Raw genomic sequence first — 19,898 nt, forward strand, 5'->3', positions numbered from 1 at the left:
AAATGTATGGTTTTTTAATAATTTAAAGAAGATGTACTATTGTCCATATTTTTTATTTGGTAATTTAAATTTTGGACAAATATATCTTACCCGTTATCTATAATAAGATATGTTTTATATAATTTACAAATATCTTACCCAACTAATATTTTTATGTATCAAGAAATATTTTAAATACTCTCATAAATTAACAAATAATTATAATAAATAATTTATGATAAATTCAATTAATACATTGAAGAAGGGAAGGAAAAAAAACAAACATGCTACTTAGGAAATTCTTAGGTAAAAATATTTATCCGATACTAAGTTATTTAAATATTACCTCTATATAAAGCTGCTATTTTACTATTTGTAAGATATGCCTTTGCCGATTGTACATCTTAAGATTACATAAATTCTTTAAGTTAACAAAACTTTCGCGCCTATTATGGTATAAAACATAATGTGTCTTTCAAATTTAAAAAATTTATCATTTAAAGAATATTAGTGTCTGTATGAGTTAAATAGTACCTCTACAAAAGAGTATATTGAAAAAAACTCTAACTTAGCTTTTTTTAATGGAAATGAGTATGAAAAAGGAGATATAATAAAAAATACTGGTTGTGGAATAGAATATTTTGGTCTTGGTGATACTAAAATGAGTTCTAAAATATAAATTTAATCTAGTTAGTAAAATTTTACTTTTAATTTTAATTTTGTGACATAATTTTTAGTAAAAAAAAAGGATTTAACGAGCTACTAATATACATAAATTTAGTACTATAATTGTTTGGCACAAATAAATTTTCTGGAAATGACATTTTTGTAAATTTAACTGATAACGATTAATAATCCTGTAATGTTAGACCTTTAAAATGCAGCGAATAAATGTATTTAATTTAATGCAAATTAGATGCATAATAGTTTATTGATTAAGCTTAAATCAATTATACCTTAGAATTGAATTAATTTCCATAATTAAATCTTTACTTAGTGGACTATACAGCCATAGCGTATGCCACTGTAATTAATTATTTCTTAAAAAATTATATTTTATTCATCTATTTTAAATAAATTAAAAAATAAAATGATAATAAAATCCTTTACAAATATTAATTTATCCTTAATCTACTAAATAAAGGTCATCCCCCTAAAATTGTTAAGTTGAATACATTAAATTCGATTTTTAAAGTTTTTAATAATTTAAGTATTTATTATCTTCATTAATAAAAATTTTATAATTTTATTCTCTTTAGTTTTTTTAAAAGACCAATTTTTTAGATCAAATTTATTGTAAAAATTAACAAATTAAACTTTTATAAAAAAAATAATATATTGAAAGTTTGATCATTCATTCATTCTAATTTTAGCAATTTTAAATTTCAATAACCATTTTTTACATTTAAAAAATTAATTAAACCTATTATCTTTTGCATGGTTAAAAGAGAAATGATAAAAATATGATTTATGATTTAACTTATAGTCTCATAGTAAAAACCTAATTAATTTCTCTCTTAAAAATATATTTACTAATTATCTTACTCTTAGCTTATCCTTAATTAATCAAGATTTATAAATATAATTTTTATTTTTTTTAATTTATTTTAATAATTTTTTTATATTAGTGTTAAAATTTAGATGATATGGGATATTGTGATTATAATGGTCTTAAAAGTTGTGTGGTAGGTTTTGAATTGTAATCTTAAAATGGAATAAATATTTGCTAATTTGATTAATCATTATGTAATTAGGGAGAAACAGCTTTTAAAAATATTTTTGGTTGTCTTAAATGCCATTCTAGTTGTTTATCTTGTGATGGTGGCGTTGGCTGTATTTGCAAATAAAATTAATTTCTCAAATATTTTAGATATAACTCAGATTAGATTGTTGGCTGCTTAGACTGTATCGAAAATTGTTTAAAATGTACAAGCTTATATAATTGCGGATAATGTAAAAAAGGATTTTTCTATGATTATTCATTTAGTAAATGTATCTAATGTAGTTCGGTAAATTGTGATTAGTGCTATGATTTAAATACCTGTCTGACATGCTCAAAAGGGTACTTAATTGAAAATGGATAATGTGTATAAAACAGTTAAATGCAATAAATAAATTCTGGTAATTAAGTTTCTACTATTTAAAACAAAGAATAAACATAATTTTATGAATTTTCCTTATTTTGGATTTTAATATATCAAACCATTTTTTAAATCTTTTTTTAAATTTATGGATTCCATCTTGATAAATAACAAACCATTTTCAACAAATAATAACTAAAAAACTAAAAAAACAGAAACACAAATGATGGAAAATTAAATGTTAGATAGCTTTCTTAATTACCATTAAATCAAGTCGAAGTTGGAGATGAAAGATTTTTAAAAACCAAACAAAAAAGTACATCTTTATAAATAGAATAATAATAACAATCTCATTAACAAGAAAACTTGTAAACTAATTAAGTTGCAACTGAAAATTATTTTGATTAAATTTAAACTAAAATCGATTTGGAAAAGTAGTATTAACAAACTAACATCCAAGAATAAGTAACTAAACTCAATATTGATAATCAAAGCAATTTAGTCCTCTAAAGCAAGGATAGTAAAATAAATATTGATGTTTTAGGTGGAAACAATAGGCCATAAAATATTCAAGAAGAATAATTAAATGAGCAACAAGGTTAATCAAATCTTGACTAAACTAAATCTTATGCTGATAAAAATAATTAAAAAGAGTAGGAGAATAAATTTATGATGCAGAATAACCTTTTAAAGTTTCTTTGCTTCCATAACTTTATAAGTATTTTCTTAGTTTTTGACTCAAAAATACCACGCATGTAAAGATCATCAATATTCTACTTAAGAGTTATTCACGCTTTATCAATATCTAGTATTTTTGGTTAATATTACAGCTCTAGAGAAATGGTATTAACTTGCTTTGTGAGCTCAATAATTGTAGCTATATTTATACCAATCGCCAAGCTAATGTACAGTATTAAAAGAGTTGGTTAATACATTTATATAGGAGTGTTTCTTGGTTTATTAACCTATTACATTTATATTATTTCTTTCATTTTGACTGGTAAAGAGAGTTCATATACCAATTATATAATTGGCTGGTTTTTTATAATGCTTATTTTTGACTTAATTTTAGTATCAAGTATACAAGCAATGTTCTAATTGGCTCTAGTTAATCATATGATCTCAAACAAATATCCAAAAAATTCACTGATTTAGATATTGTTTTACTTTTTAAAACTATAAGATGTCCTAGGAAATATTAATTTATGACTTATGTTTATATATGTTTGCTTGTGTCTTTTTTTAAGTTTATTATTTTTAAATTAACATTATAATATTACTTTAAAAAAATAAATTTGAAAATTTTAATTTTATTCTTAATCAAAAGGCAAAGCTATCTTAAGGATATCTTGAATAAAACACTCCAAAAATCTTCTTTTTAATTATTATTAGTATACAATTAGAGCTTATGTTAGCTAGCTACAAGTAATTAAGATAAATAGTAAAAGAGAATATAACATCAGTCAGATCTTTTCAAGAGCACAAAATCAGCATATTTGACTCATTTTTATATTAATATTTTTTAAATTATTTTTTATTATACATACCTTCAATTATCCTTTTATATTTTCATTTATTAATTTATTTTTTAAATCTAATTTTATTGTTTGGTTTACTTGGAGGTTTTTAATTATAATTTGCATAAGAGTAAAAGAACAACGGAAGCATAGTATATAATAAGAAATATATTTTATTTACATAGTAAGAAAATCTATCTAATTTAAAATTAGCATATAAAAAAAGAATTATTTGCTAAAAATATATATACTTAATGAATAAAATTAATTTAATTTAAATCATATAATATTTAATTTTATATGAAATTTAATTTTTAAATTAAACAATTATAAAACTAAAAAGATGTTTTTTATAAATATTACTAACTACATAAAATGTACTTCAAAAAGAGTAAGCTAATTTTTGTTCAATTGGTTTTATTCCAATAACATAATCTTTATTTTCATTCTGATACTTTAAGAAAAGGAATTTTTTATAAAGCGACTTACCTATTTTTAAATGATAAATATGGTTTATGCTGGCAAATTAGAGTTTTAATGTGTAGTAGTTATCTATTTTTTTCATAACTTCTTCTGCTGTATATTAGAAATTAATTACTTCATTATTTTCTAGTTTTAATTGCAATTCTAATGTGAATTCGTTAATAATACTTGACCACTAACCAGGATGGTTTGCAGTGTAAATAGAATGGTCAGGTAAAAGTCGCTTCTCATCAATAATTTTATAGAAATCTTAAAAGTAAACGTCACTAAGAATCCATTCTTCATCATCCATAGTAGGATCTACATAAGTTATTAGGTTTTTATGAATAAATCTGTCACAAAATTTGATGTTAAATTCAAAGTATGTTTCTATTGAGTTTATATAATAACTTTCATTTACGATTAATTATTTAAATAGTAATGGAATCATCATTTTTTCATAACCAGTTATCACAAAATGGTATTTATTGTCAGAACCATAGTAAAATGAGGAATCTCTATGGTCTATTTTATTTTGTTAATATAAAGATTCGTATATTGAAGCACGTCTAACATCACGATTATATCCTTTTAAAGCCAAACCTATACCTTAAGAAATATAAACAAGATCTTTATCATGTATGTTAGCCACAATATCTTTGACATACATTACATTATTAAAATAAAACTATTTCTAATTTATCATGAATGGGAAGTTAATTATATCACCACTTGCAATAAATTAACCTATAGGTTCCTTTTGAAATTTTCCTGTTTTTACACAGTTGTTTTCTTCTTCACAGACAAAATTTACTATTTTCTCTTTACCATAATATTAGCACAACCTGCACTCTTAAGATGTAAAATATGTATTGAAATCCCATAAATTAAACTAGATATTAAGACTACCATATCCATCAATGATTGCTTCACTTTTAAGTTGATCATCCAATATAATTTCTACCTGTTTAGAAGGATCATCACTATAAGAAGCATTTAGAAAGGTAAGTTTACAACTTGTTATGCTAACTAACAAAGCAAGCAAAATAATTTTTATCATATCTAATCTTTTGTATTCTTTCTTATTTAATATTATAATCAAAAATTAATTAAGAAAAAAAAATTTTTATTTGAATTGCTAAAGGTATTGATAGTAATATACAAAAAACTACGAAGAAATAAATTTAACTCATGAGAAAAAATACTTGTATTTCTTTTATTTTTATTTAATGTTTAATATTAATAAAATAGCTTATCAGAAATTTTATCAATATTAGATCTTTAATATAAGCTTAATAGCTGATCAGAAATTCCATTTTTTTTTTGATGTAAAAGAATTTTTTGTAAATTAGATTAAAACTAAATTAAAATCAGAACATATTTTTAGTAAAGTTAAATATTAAATTTTACAATTATTTTTATGAAAATAAAACAAGCGTTTATTCTTTTTTATAATTTTTATCTTTATTTTAAACATAATTTGTCATGAATAAAAAAGTAAAATTATTTATGTAAAAATCAAAAAAATATAAGAATAAATTAAATTTTTAATATTTATTATTTGTGTTTGTAGATAAATATTAATGATTTTATTTGTATTTTTTATGAAATCAATATTTAATTTTTAAAAATATTATATAAAAAAGAATTTTTTTAAAGAATTTTTTAACTAAATTCAATTAATAAAACACAAAAAATATAAATTAAAATTTTCAATAATTTTTTTAAGAAATTAGAAATTATTTTAAACTAATTAACATATATATTTAAATAAATAAAATTAAATATTTGAAATTACATATTCAAATTAAAAATCATAAAAAAAGGATTTTTATTTTAATTTAATTAATCTTCTTTATTTCATGTAAAAAATAAATTCTTAAATTTCTGCTTTCACAATAATTTAAAACCTGAGAATGGTATGAGGGATCATATTTGTAGTCTAGTTTTAATAATTTGTAATTATAAAAAATATTTTACTTACAAATATATGAAAATATTTTAAATTAGTAATAGTTCAATTTATTTTATTTTGGCTTTGCTTATATATTAAATTAGGATAAAAAATAACACACATAGAATTTTTTATCTTTTTAAGATTTAATGAAGCAATTAAGAGTAGAAGGAAAAATCTGGTTTGAAAATGAAAATGAAAAATAAAGTAATTTATAAAAATATATTTATTTATTTTAAGTTAATTTATTTCTTGCCATATTTATTTTATCAGTTATAATCTTTATCAAAATATTTATGCAAATATTGAAGAATTTTATTAATTCTATGAATTTAAGATTTATTAGCAGAATAATAATAGCATTTAAAAAACCATTTCTTGTTAATTAGAAGTAAAAATAAATCATAATAAATAATATATGAAAATATATTTGTATTTGATGTAATTCTAACCATTTTATTATATGTTATAAGTATTATGGAATTGCATACTATATGATTTTAGGTATTAATAAATTATTATTATGTTTAATAGAAAGCTTTAACGCATTAGGATTTATAACCCTAAAAATTCAGAAAAATAGTTGAAATAAATTTTTGATTAAATTAAAAAAGTTTTATAAATAATTCTTCTAAAATTGTGCTTTTGATCTAATTGAGATAAATCAAAATATTTATCTACAATTTTTATTTTCATATTATCTATGATTCTTAGCTAATATTATTAAAATATTGAATTGATTAATGAAACATAAGCTTTTTCATTTTATTTTAATTTAGAGATTATAGCACTTTGCTATTTAAAAAAATGGCTATTGCTGCTAAACAGCACATAGCCATTAGGTTTTAAAAGTAAAGAAAATCAAATTTAATTTGTAAAATAAGGGCACAATTGAATATTTTAAGATTTAAAAAAGGAGGGTAATTATATAGCAAGATTCCATTCAAAAATTCCGTCGTTTGGAATTAATGGCAAAATAAATGAAAAAATTAATATGAGTCAAAAGTTAATTCTTATGATTTTAATTTATAGGTACCTATTAATTTTTCTCTGAATATAAAATATTTTTGATAGCATAAATATTAATTTATTGTTTATTTACTAACATTTTATCTTACAAATTCTATGATAAACTTATTTAATTTTCTTTCTTTATAATTAAATAAAAATGATTCTTTGCAGAAATATGAATTAAGTAAATTTAATCAGTATTCATATTTCCTATTTCGAAGTATTTATAAATTAAGAAGAAATTGTTTTTATAAAAGAAAAATAAATATGTATCCTAAATATTTAAGTAAGAGTAAATGAGTACTCATTCTTATCATTATAAAATTTAATATTTTGTAATCAAACTTAATTTATTACCCTAAAACATTTAAATACTTAGTAAATAAGACTTGTTTTTTTATTTAATACTAAATGGTGAACCCAAATTATAAACCCTCAATTAAATGTTTTGCTTCATAGCAGTTTTTCCTAGTAAAATCAACGATAATATTTATTTTAAACATAAATAACTAAGCACATAAAAATGATAGAAAAACATACTGTGTATAATCAACTAAAAATAAAAATACAAAATTATTTATTCTAATGTATAAAAGTTTAAATTTTTATTTTTGTACCTTTTTAGTTGTGAAAAAATTAAATTAAAAAGTATTTTTATAATTTAGCGTTAATAAGAGTTTATCTGATCGTTTATTACAGTAATTACTTCAAAATTAAACAAAATTTGATTTTTATTTTAGATATTTTTGTTTAAAGTATTTTAAAAAGCTAAATAATTGTTTCATTAATATTTAGATGTTCCAAATAAAATAATCATATTAATTTTTTCGTTATGTATTGCAATTAAAGAATTATTAGAATGAGATTCTTTAAAAAAATGATGATTACAACCTAAATGAATATTATACACTGTAATTCCTCATAAATTAAGGAAACCTTTAATTAAAGCCATTTTAGTAAATTTTTGGAAATCATGGCCATTTTTTTGAAAAATTTTTGGGGGGGAAGTGACCTTAACTAATGAGGAATTATGGTATCTTATAAAAAGGAAAAGTGTAAATAATTTTTAATGTATTTTGATATATTATGAAATAAGTACGTATTTTTATTAATTAAATTCCATAAATTTTTAACACATATTTTGAAATAAATAATTAGCTTTACAATATATTTAATAAAAATAATCTATTGTATTATATCAGATATATTACACTGATAAAAATTAAATAAAAAAATATTAATTAATTCATTATCATCCATTCTTTTAATAGACAATATTTATGAGTAAGTCTTTCATTTCTTTATAATACCAGAGCAATTAGATAAAATTCATATTTGATAAATAAATCAAAATCATTTTATTTTACTTAAAAGAGTTTGTTTGCCCTGTTAGGTTTTTTAAAGTTCAAAAAATAATATTTTATTATATATAATTTATATCTATTTTTTATATTAAAAATAAAAATTAATAAAGATAATTTTATCAACCAGAATTATTTAAAAATATTTTGCATGCGATAATTATCAAAGTATACATCTTTTACATTTTGAATATTATTTTCTTTTCCTTTATTAAAATTAAGATTTATTATTTAAGTTGTAAAAAATCCTATTTCCTCATTAAATATTAGTTGTTTTTTCATTTAAAAATAATATTTATTTTTTAAAAATATTTTAATTTTTTCTAATAAAAAAATTAGTTAAAAAAAAATATAATAGTTTTTAAATAAATAAAAATATGTGGAAATAGATGATAAACATCAAAAGCTAATTATAATTATTTAATTTTATCAATTTCTTATTTAAAAATACATGGTTTTTATTTGATTAAATCAATATGCTTGAGCTATTTTATTTTTATACGTTTGTATTTTTATAATAATCTCATTTTGTTAATTTATCACTTAACTTTTAGCTTAGATTCATTTATCAAATAATTTTTACTGAAAGCTTTTAAATTTATAATTAACGCATATCTTTACTGAAAGTTTTCAAAATCAAAAGATTAAAATTAAATCTAAATAAATTTTAAAGTTAAAGCTGATCAATTTTTAATATTTGACTGTAAATTGATATTAAAAAATACTTTATTTTTTTTTATTATATAAAAGGAATTTAACAATAATAAAACTAAAATATCCAATAAATGAATAAATATCATTAAGTATCTATTCAACTTAAAGTAGGTTTATAAAATTATTAAATTATTATGGACAATATAGTCAAACATGATTTAAATTTTACTTTTAATTAAATCTTGTTTTTTAATATTGGATTTCATAGTAAAAGTATTAGTTTAAGTTACTATTTTTTGTTTAATATATTTCTATTATTTAACATTACTCAAAAAAAAGTGCCTTTTTATAATTTATTACCAATTATTATCATTACTTATCATTAAATATTTGTATTAATCAAAATATTATAACACTTAATTTAAAATTTGTAAAAAAACTAATTAATTCTATTCTTAATAAAAATCATCCATAAAATATATGGTTTTCTAATAAATTAAAGAAGATATACTAAACTACCGATAATTTTTGTTTGATAATTTAAATTTTGGGCAAATATATCTTACCCATTGTCTATTATATGATACATTTTATATAATTTACAAAAATCTTACCCATCAAATATTTTTATGTATCAACAAATATTTTAAATACTGTCATAAATTAAAATAATTTATGATAAAATTCAGCAGTTTTTCCTAGTAAAATCAACGATAATATTTATTTTAAACGTAAATAACTAAGCATATAAAAGATAATATAAAAACTCTATATAATCTAACTAAAAATAAAAATACAAAATTATTCATTCTAATTTATAAACAGTTTAAATTTTTATTTTTGTACCTTTTTAGTTGTGAAAAGTTAAATTAAAAAGTATTTTTATAATTTAGAGTTAAGTAAGAGTTTTTCTGATCATTTATTATAGTAATTACTTCAAAATTAAACAAAATTTGATTTTTTTTTATTTGTTATTTTTTAAAAAGTATTTTAAAAAGCTAAATAAATGTTCAATTAATATTTATATGTTCCAAATAAAATAATTATATTAATTTTTTTTGTTATGTATTGCTATTAAATAATTATTAATGTGAGATTCTTTAAAAAAATGATCATTAAAACCTAAATGAATAGTTATATATACCGTAATTCCTCATTAATTAAGGCAATTTTATAAAATTTTTGGAAAGTTTTTAATTTAGGCCATATTTAAAAATAATATTTATTTTTAAAAAATATTTTAATTTTTTCTTATAAAAAAAGATGGTCATAACTTATTGTTTAAAAAAAAATATAAAAGTTTTTAAATAAATAAAAATATGTGGAAATAGATGATAGATATCAAAAACTAATTAGAAATACTTAATTTTATCAATTTCTTATTTTAAAATCTATGGTTTTTGTTTGATTAAATCAATATGTTTGAGCTATTTTATTTTTACACACTTACATTTTTATCATCATATCTTTTTGTTAATTTATCACTCAACTCTTAGCTTAGAATCATTTATCAAATAATTTTTACTGAAAGCTTTTAAATTTATAATTAACGCATATCTTTACTGAAAGTTTTCAAAATCAAAATATTTAAATTAAACCTAAATATATGGTCATATTATAGCTGATCAATTTTTAATGTTTGACTGTAAATTAATATTAAAAAATACTCTATTTTTTTTTTATTATATAAAAGGAATTTAACAATAATAAAACTAAAATATCCAATAAATGAATAAATATTATTAAGTATCTATTCAACTTAAAGTAGGTTTATAAAATTATTAAATTTTTATGGACAATATAGTCAACCATGATTTAAATTTTACTTTTAATTAAATCTTGTTTTTTAATATTGGATTTCATAGTAAAAGTATTAGTTTAAGTTATTATTTTTTGTTTAATATATTTTCTATTATTTAACATTACTCAAAAAAAAAAGGCTTTTTATAATTTATTACCAATTATTATCATTACTTATCATTAAATATTCGTATTATTCTAAATTAAAAACATTTAACTTAAATTTGTTCAAAAACTAATTAATTTTATTCTTAATAAAAATCATCCATTAAATATATGGTTTTCTAATAAATTAAAGAAGATATACTAAAATGCCCATACTTTTTGTTTGGTAATTTAAATTTTGGACGAATATCTTACCCGTTATTTATAATAATATACATTTTATATAATTTACAAATATCTTACCCAACTAATATTTTTATGTATCAAGAAATATTTTAAATACTCTCATAAATTAAAAAAATAATTATAATAAATAATTTATGATAAAATTCAATAAATACATTCAAAGAAGGGAAGGAAAATAAAAAACATGCTACTTAGGAAATTCATAGGTAAAAATATTTATCCGATACTAAGTTATTTAAAAATTACCTCTTAATAAAGCTGTTATTTTACTATTTGTAAGATATTCCTTTGCAGATTGTACATCTTAAGATTACATAAACTCTTTAAGTTAAAAAAGCGGTCACCCCTTTTATGGTATAAAACATAAAATATCTTTCAAATTTTAAATATTTATCATTTAAAGGATATTAGTGTTAGTATGAGTTTAATACTACCTCTACAAAAGAGTATATTGAAAAAAGCTCTAACTTAGCTTTTTTTAATGGAAAAGAGTATGTAAAAGGAGATTTAATAAAAAATACTAATTGTGGAATAGAATATTTTGGTCTTGGTGATACTTAAACCAATTCTAAAATATAAATTTAATCTAGTTTGTAACATTTTACTTTTTAATTCTAATTTTGTGACATAATTTTTAGTAAAAAAAAAGGATTTAATGCGCTAAATTTTTAATTAAATTTAGTATTATAATTGATTGGCACAAATAGTTATGATTCAAGCAAAATTAATGTAGATATAAATAATTCTGGTATTTTATGTGATGTTGAACCTTTAAAATGTAGCGAATAAATGTATTAACTTTACTGCAATATTGATGAAATATAGTTTATTGATTAAACTTAATACAATTCTACCTTTAAAGTAAATAATTTCGAATAATATAATCTTTACTTAGTGAACTATACAGCTATTACCTATGCCCAAGTAATTAATTATTTCTTTAAAAATTATATTTTATTCATCTATTTAAAATAAATTAAAAAATAAAATAATAATAAAATGCTTTACAAATATTAATTTTTCCTTATCTACTAAATAAAATTCATCCCCCTAAAATTTTTAAGTTGAATATTTTAAATTCGATTTATAAAGTTTTTAATAATAATTTAAGTATTTATTATTTTCATTAATAAAAATTTTCTAATTTTATTCTCTTTAGTTTTTTTAAAGACTTATTTTTTAGATCAAATATATTGTAAAAATTAACAAATTAAACTTTTATAAAAAAAATAATATATTGAAATTTTTATCATTCATTCTAATTTTAGCAATTTTAAATTGTCAGTAACCATTTTTTACATTTAAAAAGATAATTAAACCTATTATCTTTTGCATGGTTAAAAGAGAAATGATAAAAATATGATTTATGATTTAACTCTTAGTCTAATAGTAAAAACCCAATTAATTTCTCACATAAAAAATTTTTTACTAAATATCTTAAGCTTAGCTTATCCTTAATTAATCAAGATTTATAAATATAATTTTATTTTTTTTAATTTAAATCATTTTTTTATATTAGTGTAAAAATGATATTGCTTATGGATTTTGTGATTATAATGGTCTTTAAAGTTGTTATTAAGGTTTAGAATTAAAATCTTAAAATGGATAAAAAATATGTTATACAAAATCATGTTAAAAGGGAGAAACAACTTTTTACGGTATTGGTTGTTATAAATGCGATTCTAGTTGTTTATCTTGTGATGATGGTGTTGGCTGTATTTGCTAATAAAATTAATTTCTCAAATTTATGTTAGGTTATCCTAGTTAAGTTGGCTGCTTGGACTGTATGGAAAATTGTTTAAAATGTATGAGCTATATAGATTGCGAATAATGTAAATAAGGATTTTTCTTTGATTAATCTGCTAGACAATGTATCTAATGTAATTTGGTAAATTGTGATTAGTGCTATGATTTAAATACTTGCCTGACTTGCTCAAAAGGGTACTTAATTGAAAATGGATAATGTGTATAAAACGGTTAAATGCAATAAATAAATTCTAGTAATTAAGTTTCTACTATTTAAAACAAAGAATAAACATAATTTTATGAATTTTCCTTATTTTGGATTTTTATTTATCAAACCATTTTTTAAATCTTTTTTTAAATTTATGGATTTCATCTTGATAAATAGCAAAGTATTTCCAACAAATAATAACTAAAATACTAAACAAACAGAGACACAAAAAATGGAAAGTTAAATGTTAGATAGTTATCTTAAATACCTTTAAATCAAGCTGTAGATGAAAGATCTTTAAAAACCAAACAGAAAAGTACATCTTTATAAATAGAATAATAATAATAATAAACTATTTAGCAAGAAAACTTGTAAACTTAATTTCAAGTAAACCTGTAGACTGAGTAAGTTGCAACTGAAAATTACTTTGATTAAATTTAAACTAAAATCGATTTGGAAAAGTAGTATTAACAAACTAACATCCAAGAATAAGTAACTAAACTCAATATTGATAATCAAAGCAATTTAGTCCTCTAAAATAAGGATAGTAAAATAAATATTGATGTTTTAGGTGGAAACAATAGGCTATAATATATCCAAGAAGAATAGTAAAATGAGCAATAAGGCTAATAATCAAAGATTGACTAAGCTACATCTAATTCTGACAATGATAATTACAAAGAGTAGTAGAATAAATTTATGAAGCAGAATAGTCTTTATAAACTTTTTTGCTTTCATAATTTTATAAGTATTTTCTTTGTTTTTGACTCAAAAATACCACGCATGTAAAGATCATCAATATTCTACTTAAGAGTTATTCACGCTTTATCAATTTCAAGTCATTTTGGTTAATATTACAGCTCTGGAGATATGGTATTAACTTGCTTTGTGAGCTCAATAATTGTAGCTATTTGCATACCAATCACAAACCTAATTTACAGTATTAAAATAGTTGGTCAATACATTTAGACAGGAATATCTCTTGGTTTATTAACCTATTATATGTATATAATTTCTTCAATTTTAGCAAGTAAAGAGAGTTCATATACCAATGATATAATTGGCTGGTTTTTTATAATGCTTATCTTTGACTTAATTTTAGTATCAGGTATACAAGCTATGTTCTAATTAGCTTTAGTTAATCATATGATCTCAAACAAGTATCCAAAAAATTCACTAATTTAGAGATTGTTTTAATTTTTAAAGCTATAAGATGTCATAAGAAATATTAATTTGTGATTCATGTTTATATATGTTTTTTTATGTATTTTTTTTAAGTTTATAATTTTTTAATGGACATTCTACATTGATTTAAAACAAATAAATATGAAAATTTTAATTTTATTCTTTTGCAAAAAGGTAAAGAAAGCTATCTTACCAATATCTTGGAATTTTAAATAAAACACTCTAGAAATCTTCTTTTTAATACATAAAAAAATACATAACATAGATCTTATGTTAGTTATAAGTAATAATTAAGACAAAAGTATAATATATACAGATAAAAAATATTAATATTTTGAAGGATTTACAAAAATTAAAGCCTAAAAAAATATGCTAAAAAATTTGATACAATTTTCAAAAATTTAACATAGTTAACTTTTAAACAACTCTAAAAAGTTTCCATCTAATTTCATTAAAACTTCTAGGTATACAGCAGTTTCATTCTTACCTATGAGCTTATTGCTAGTAATTATGATTTCTTAATAATTAATAATAAAATCATTTTATTTGTAATCATCTTTTAATAAAGTGAATTTTAATAGTTTTTTACTAATTCTTGAAAGAGAGTTCTAAACTTATAATAAATCTTATGAGAAAACTCATAAAATTAATTTCTTTTATTTAAACAATTTATTTTTAAATTCGCTTTGGATTTGCTAATTTTTGTTTAAGAATTCATTTTATAGTTAAAAAATTATGAATTCTAGAAGATTTATTAAGTTAATTACATAATTTATAAATAAATAATCTTCAGATCTTATTAGCATTTTATTAATTAGCTATCAACCCACTAAAATTTAATTAAAAATAGCAGAAAAATAAATTATTCCGATATTTATTAATAAAAGAAAAATTATATGATGTATTATATATTTTAAAGTTTAATTTTATTTTGTTTATTTTTTGATATATTTATTTATATTTCTTTCTTTTTTGCATTTTTTCTTTGGATTTATTTAATTAATGTTGAGGATATTTTATTTTATAGATATCTTATCTGATTAGTAAATATGTTAGTTTTATGTGATTCAATTATTATATGTTTTTTTATTAAATGTTTTATTTTTATTTTATTTATATTTGTAGATTATTTATTCTTTTTTATTTATCATATTATTTATTTTTATTTGATTGAGTCTCTCTGCAATGTTTTATGCCTAATGCTTAAAAAATACTTTTTATATATATTTGGAAAAAGAACTAGTCTAATCTGCTTTAGAATTTTTTATTTTTTTATTTTAATTTTGAAAATGTTGTGGTATAGATTTTGATGAATTTTCCATTTTTTTAAGGGTTCGTAATTCGACTTTTAAAAACTTATTTGCCTAGGATTTTGGTTGGTTTGGATACAAAGCTTGCTAAATTAACTAGACATTATGTGGAATCTAGTTAATACCGGCCGCCCATGTTAAAAACACCTCTCCTTTGGAAAACTCATCAGATTGTCGTATACCACGATACAATTGCTGTATCAAATTATTTAAAGCTTTTTTTTTTCTTGCTTTTGATTTTAATTTTGAAAAATTAATTATGAAAAAATAAAAGAAATATCCAACTTACAAACAAACAGGAAAATTAATTAAGAAAAAATACAAATTAATTTTTCATTTAAATAATAAAATACAAATATCTTAATTAAGAAAAAATCAAAGTTAATATTGATTTTGAAAAATAACAAAAATAAGAATTTAATTAAAATAAATGTTTTGCTTTTATTTGAAATAATAAATTAATTTTCACAAAAAATCAATCAAAAATTCTATCTATCTAAATTTTTATTTATTGAACATTTCAAATTAAATAAATGAAAATTTATAGCTAAATAATTTAAATTTGCAGCAAAAATATTTCATTTACTTCTGCAGTAATCTAAACTAAAAAAATTAAATTTTTACTTGCAAATTCAGAAGAAAATAATTTCAACAAAAAATTCTTTTAATTTGATTAGGAATCTAGTTTTGAAAAAAGTTTAATGGATAATTAACAAATTAGGTTAATTTTTAAAAAATTCATATTTTGTTTTAGCTTCTTTTGAATATATGGAAATAATTTAAAATAAATAAACTCAAAATTTAATAAATTTTACACAAATCATATTTTAATATAATACACATATCAAAATATAGGTGTTAAGATTTATATATTAAAATCTTTTACATTTAAAATAATTATGAATTTGAAATATTTTTACTAATTTTTCAAAGATTTTCTTTAGATCTCTATAATTTTTAAGCAATTTATTCATCCACTTAGGTTTACTTTTTTATGTATTCTAAGAATAGAATTTATCTAATATTTTAAATAAAGTCTTCCTTACTCATTCCTTCAATAAGAAACTAACTGTATTCTTATAAAATTTATTAGTCAGTAAGTAAATTTTAATTAATAGGCTCTTCTTCGATAACCATATGCGTTTAGGTTTAATTAATTTACTAAGATATTTATTATTATTTTACTTAATCAATTTATTAAGGAATTTATTGATCAAGTATTGTATTTAAATTTAATATATCTTTTTAACTACTAATTGGTAATTTTTCATTATTCTATTGAATATCATTTATTTAATGCATTTCATCATTTACTTAAAACTCTCCATCAACTTATTGCAATTCTTCATTCTGGTTTTTTTCCTCTTGAGCAGAATATTCTTATTCTTCCATTTTCTCATCAATATCTTGATTTTATAAAGATTCTACTTCACTTTAATCAGAATCAGTATTATTAATTTTAATTAGTGGTTCATCTTTTATGATCACTTCTTAAATATTAGGTTAATTTTATTAAGGCTCTTATTGCTAATTATAAGGCTCTGTTTAGATTTCTTGATCAGCTTTGCTTAATGTTTTTTCCTTTTTTTTAGATTTTTCATAATCACTTTATACAATTTAGAATGATTTTTATAAATTAATTACCTAATGTTTGATGAGCCATTATGTTTTTTTTTACAATTTGTATCTTTTGCTTTGGTTTTAATATTTATTTTTTAACTTTATAATATTTTACTGATTTTTACTCTCAAGTATTTTAAGTTTTTTTTTTAATTATTATATGGATTATTAAAGTTTTTAAGTATTTTAAGTATGAGACTATTCAAGATTAATTATTTCTTATTTAAATTTTGAGTTTTCTTATTCAAAAATTTCTTTTTCTTGCTGTAATATCTCATTTTGCTCAACTAACATTTTTATTTTTTCATCTTATTCGTCTATGATCTCCTTTTACTTTTTAGCTACATTGAAATACTTTTAATTATTTTGAAAAAGAATTTCAACCTATTCTTCAAAACCTTGTCCAGGCTAGTTTTTAGATGTTTATTGGATCTAAAGAAGCATAACTTAATCTTCTAAAATTAAAATTCTTTTATCCTTTTCAGCCATAGACTAATTTAATTATTTAATTATATTATCTTTTTAATCTATTAATTAGTTTTTTATTTTTAGCTTATTTTTTTAATGTACTATCTTTTCATCTTTACCATTTAGCAAATCCAAAATAATTATTTCTTTCTTTAAATATTCTTCTACGTTATCATTTTCTTACTCAGTTTTTATCTAATCTTAGGATTCTTCTGAAGAACTAACATTTGAAGGATCTATTTAATTATTATCAATCAACACACCAGCTTTGTTACTGTTAGAATTTAAAGTTTAATGCATTTAATTATTATTTTGTTAATTATTTTAATTTTATTTGTGATTTATTGTATTTTAAGCCACGTTATCCTTAGACATATTTGGATTTGGTTATTGCTATATATTTTTATTTGTAAAAGTTGGTATTTCACTTTCATCATGCATATCAGTCTAATTGACAGAAATACTTTGTTTTTTGTTAGTATTTTGAATAATAGGTTCATTGTTTATCAGAATTTAATTTAAATTTTATCTTTAGTTAAATTATTGCTTTATTGGATCATCTAATTATATCCCAATGCTTTCATCTTCAATGTCAATAAAACTTTTTCCTTACTAATTCTTTATAGGCTAATTTTATGGTGTTCTATATAAATTTGAGTTCTATTGATTTGGATTGCCTTACTAATAATCTTAATAATTTTTAAAAAATTATTTTTCATCTACAATATCTTTAAAACCAGCTCTTTACAAATTCATTTCTTATATTGTGGATTAATTGATAAATTAATTTTATGGATTCCTTTATAAACTTTTATTCTATTGATTTTGTACGCCTAACTAATTATCTTCAAAATTTTTTTACGACTCCCATGACTTTTCATATGCTGAATAATCAGTCTATGAAGAATATTATATATGTTAACTATTTTCAGAAATAGTTTAACTATTTATAGCTAATTCTAAGTTAACTGTATAAATTAAATAATGCTTTTTGAGCTATTATATGTTATATCTCTACTCTGCATATCTATTCTTAAGTTTGATGATTCTTACCATAAATTAATTTTTAGTGTAACTTTTAATATCAAATAGAGTCCAACTAGGCAATTAATTGCTGTCTGATGCCATCTTTAAATTTAATTTGGCTTGCAAAAATTTTCTTTGAGAATAATCCTGCTCAGAGACAAAGTACCATTTATTCACTTAAGGAATTTCTTTTGGATTTCCTGAAATAATCCAATCACTAAATTAGGGGAAATTTTGTAACCACTACTAAGAAAGCTAATAAATTTTTGAATGGAAATCATCTGGGGATTTTAAACTTTTTAATTCATTAAAATCTATGCTTTTAATAAGCTAGCTATAATTTTCAATAGCAAGTTATTGGTAGCTTTAATTTAATAGGTTCATAACTCTTTTTTTTCTTAAATTAATAATAAATGTTCTTCTACTTTCAGATTTCTATGCTAATTATTAGAAATAAAAAGAATATCAAATATAATACTTTCTTTTAATTATCAAATTACCTATCAAATATAATATTTTCTCTTCAATTAATCAAAAAGATAAATTCAAACAAAGATATTTACAACAAAAATTCTTTAAAAAAGAAAATAAAAAGAATTTTATTTTTAATATTTTTTAGATAAAAAAAAACTCATATTTTAACGAAAATTAGTTATAAAGTTAATTGTTTTTTTAAAAAAACAGAGCTTATTATTATTAAAATAATAATTTAGTAAATATTTATAAATGGCGGATTAATTTCAGAATTTTTCAGATTATTATGATTTATTTTTTTTTAATTATTCTTTATTTTAGATGTGATATTTAGTATTCCTTACAAAAACAATAGTCATTATTAAGATATTCATTAAGTTAGAATATATATATATATTAGTAGATGATAAACTTCAGAATTATTGAGTGAGAATAGTACAGTTTATTCTTTATTAAATAATCCTTTATGTCTAGATATCGTTATTATTATTACTCTTAAAAAATCAATAATTATTAAGATAATATTTCAGTCAAAATATTTATAAATAGTAGGTACCTATTAAAATTATTGATATTAATAATGTTCAATTCTTATAAAATTATTGATTAAGTTTAAATTTATATAGTAGTTTCTATTCCTTATAAAAACAATAAGTAATTAATATACTCATAATATCTATAAAAAGCAGAT

At 19.6% G+C, this 19,898-nt stretch overlaps 4 protein-coding genes across 4 annotated transcripts; 2 read left to right on the forward strand and 2 right to left on the reverse strand. All coding sequences in view use genetic code 6, as the record gives it.

Annotated features, from left to right (window-relative positions):
- Positions 1-220: 220 nt before the first annotated feature.
- TTHERM_001094921 (transmembrane protein, putative) lies at positions 221-3,269 on the forward strand (the record flags this gene model as incomplete). Its single annotated transcript, XM_012796300.1, has 5 exons — positions 221-285; positions 338-433; positions 483-672; positions 717-1,005; positions 1,608-3,269. The coding sequence occupies exons 1-5, from the start codon at positions 264-266 to the stop codon at positions 3,267-3,269; spliced, it is 2,259 nt and encodes a 752-aa protein (XP_012651754.1). The 5' UTR covers positions 221-263.
- A 690-nt stretch (positions 3,270-3,959) lies between these two features.
- TTHERM_01097890 (hypothetical protein) lies at positions 3,960-5,099 on the reverse strand (the record flags this gene model as incomplete). Its single annotated transcript, XM_001010924.2, has 1 exon — positions 3,960-5,099. The coding sequence occupies one exon, from the start codon at positions 5,097-5,099 to the stop codon at positions 3,960-3,962; it is 1,140 nt and encodes a 379-aa protein (XP_001010924.2).
- A 6,255-nt stretch (positions 5,100-11,354) lies between these two features.
- Positions 11,355-15,866, forward strand: TTHERM_01097910 (transmembrane protein, putative; the record flags this gene model as incomplete). Its single annotated transcript, XM_001010926.2, has 5 exons — positions 11,355-11,376; positions 11,429-11,524; positions 11,574-11,763; positions 11,809-12,094; positions 12,690-15,866. 5 exons carry the CDS (start codon positions 11,355-11,357, stop codon positions 14,361-14,363), a joined length of 2,268 nt encoding a protein of 755 aa, XP_001010926.2. The 3' UTR covers positions 14,364-15,866.
- A 680-nt stretch (positions 15,867-16,546) lies between these two features.
- On the reverse strand, positions 16,547-19,174 carry TTHERM_01097920 (hypothetical protein; the record flags this gene model as incomplete). The annotated part of the gene is made up of 1 exon (XM_001010927.2): positions 16,547-19,174. The coding sequence occupies exon 1, from the start codon at positions 19,115-19,117 to the stop codon at positions 16,547-16,549; it is 2,571 nt and encodes an 856-aa protein (XP_001010927.1). The 5' UTR covers positions 19,118-19,174.
- Between the last annotated feature and the right edge of the window lie 724 nt (positions 19,175-19,898).

The sequence above is a fragment of the Tetrahymena thermophila genome (genome assembly GCF_000189635.1).
Source record: "Tetrahymena thermophila SB210 genomic scaffold scf_8254749, whole genome shotgun sequence".
In the NCBI taxonomy this organism is placed as follows: Eukaryota; Ciliophora; class Oligohymenophorea; order Hymenostomatida; family Tetrahymenidae; genus Tetrahymena; species Tetrahymena thermophila.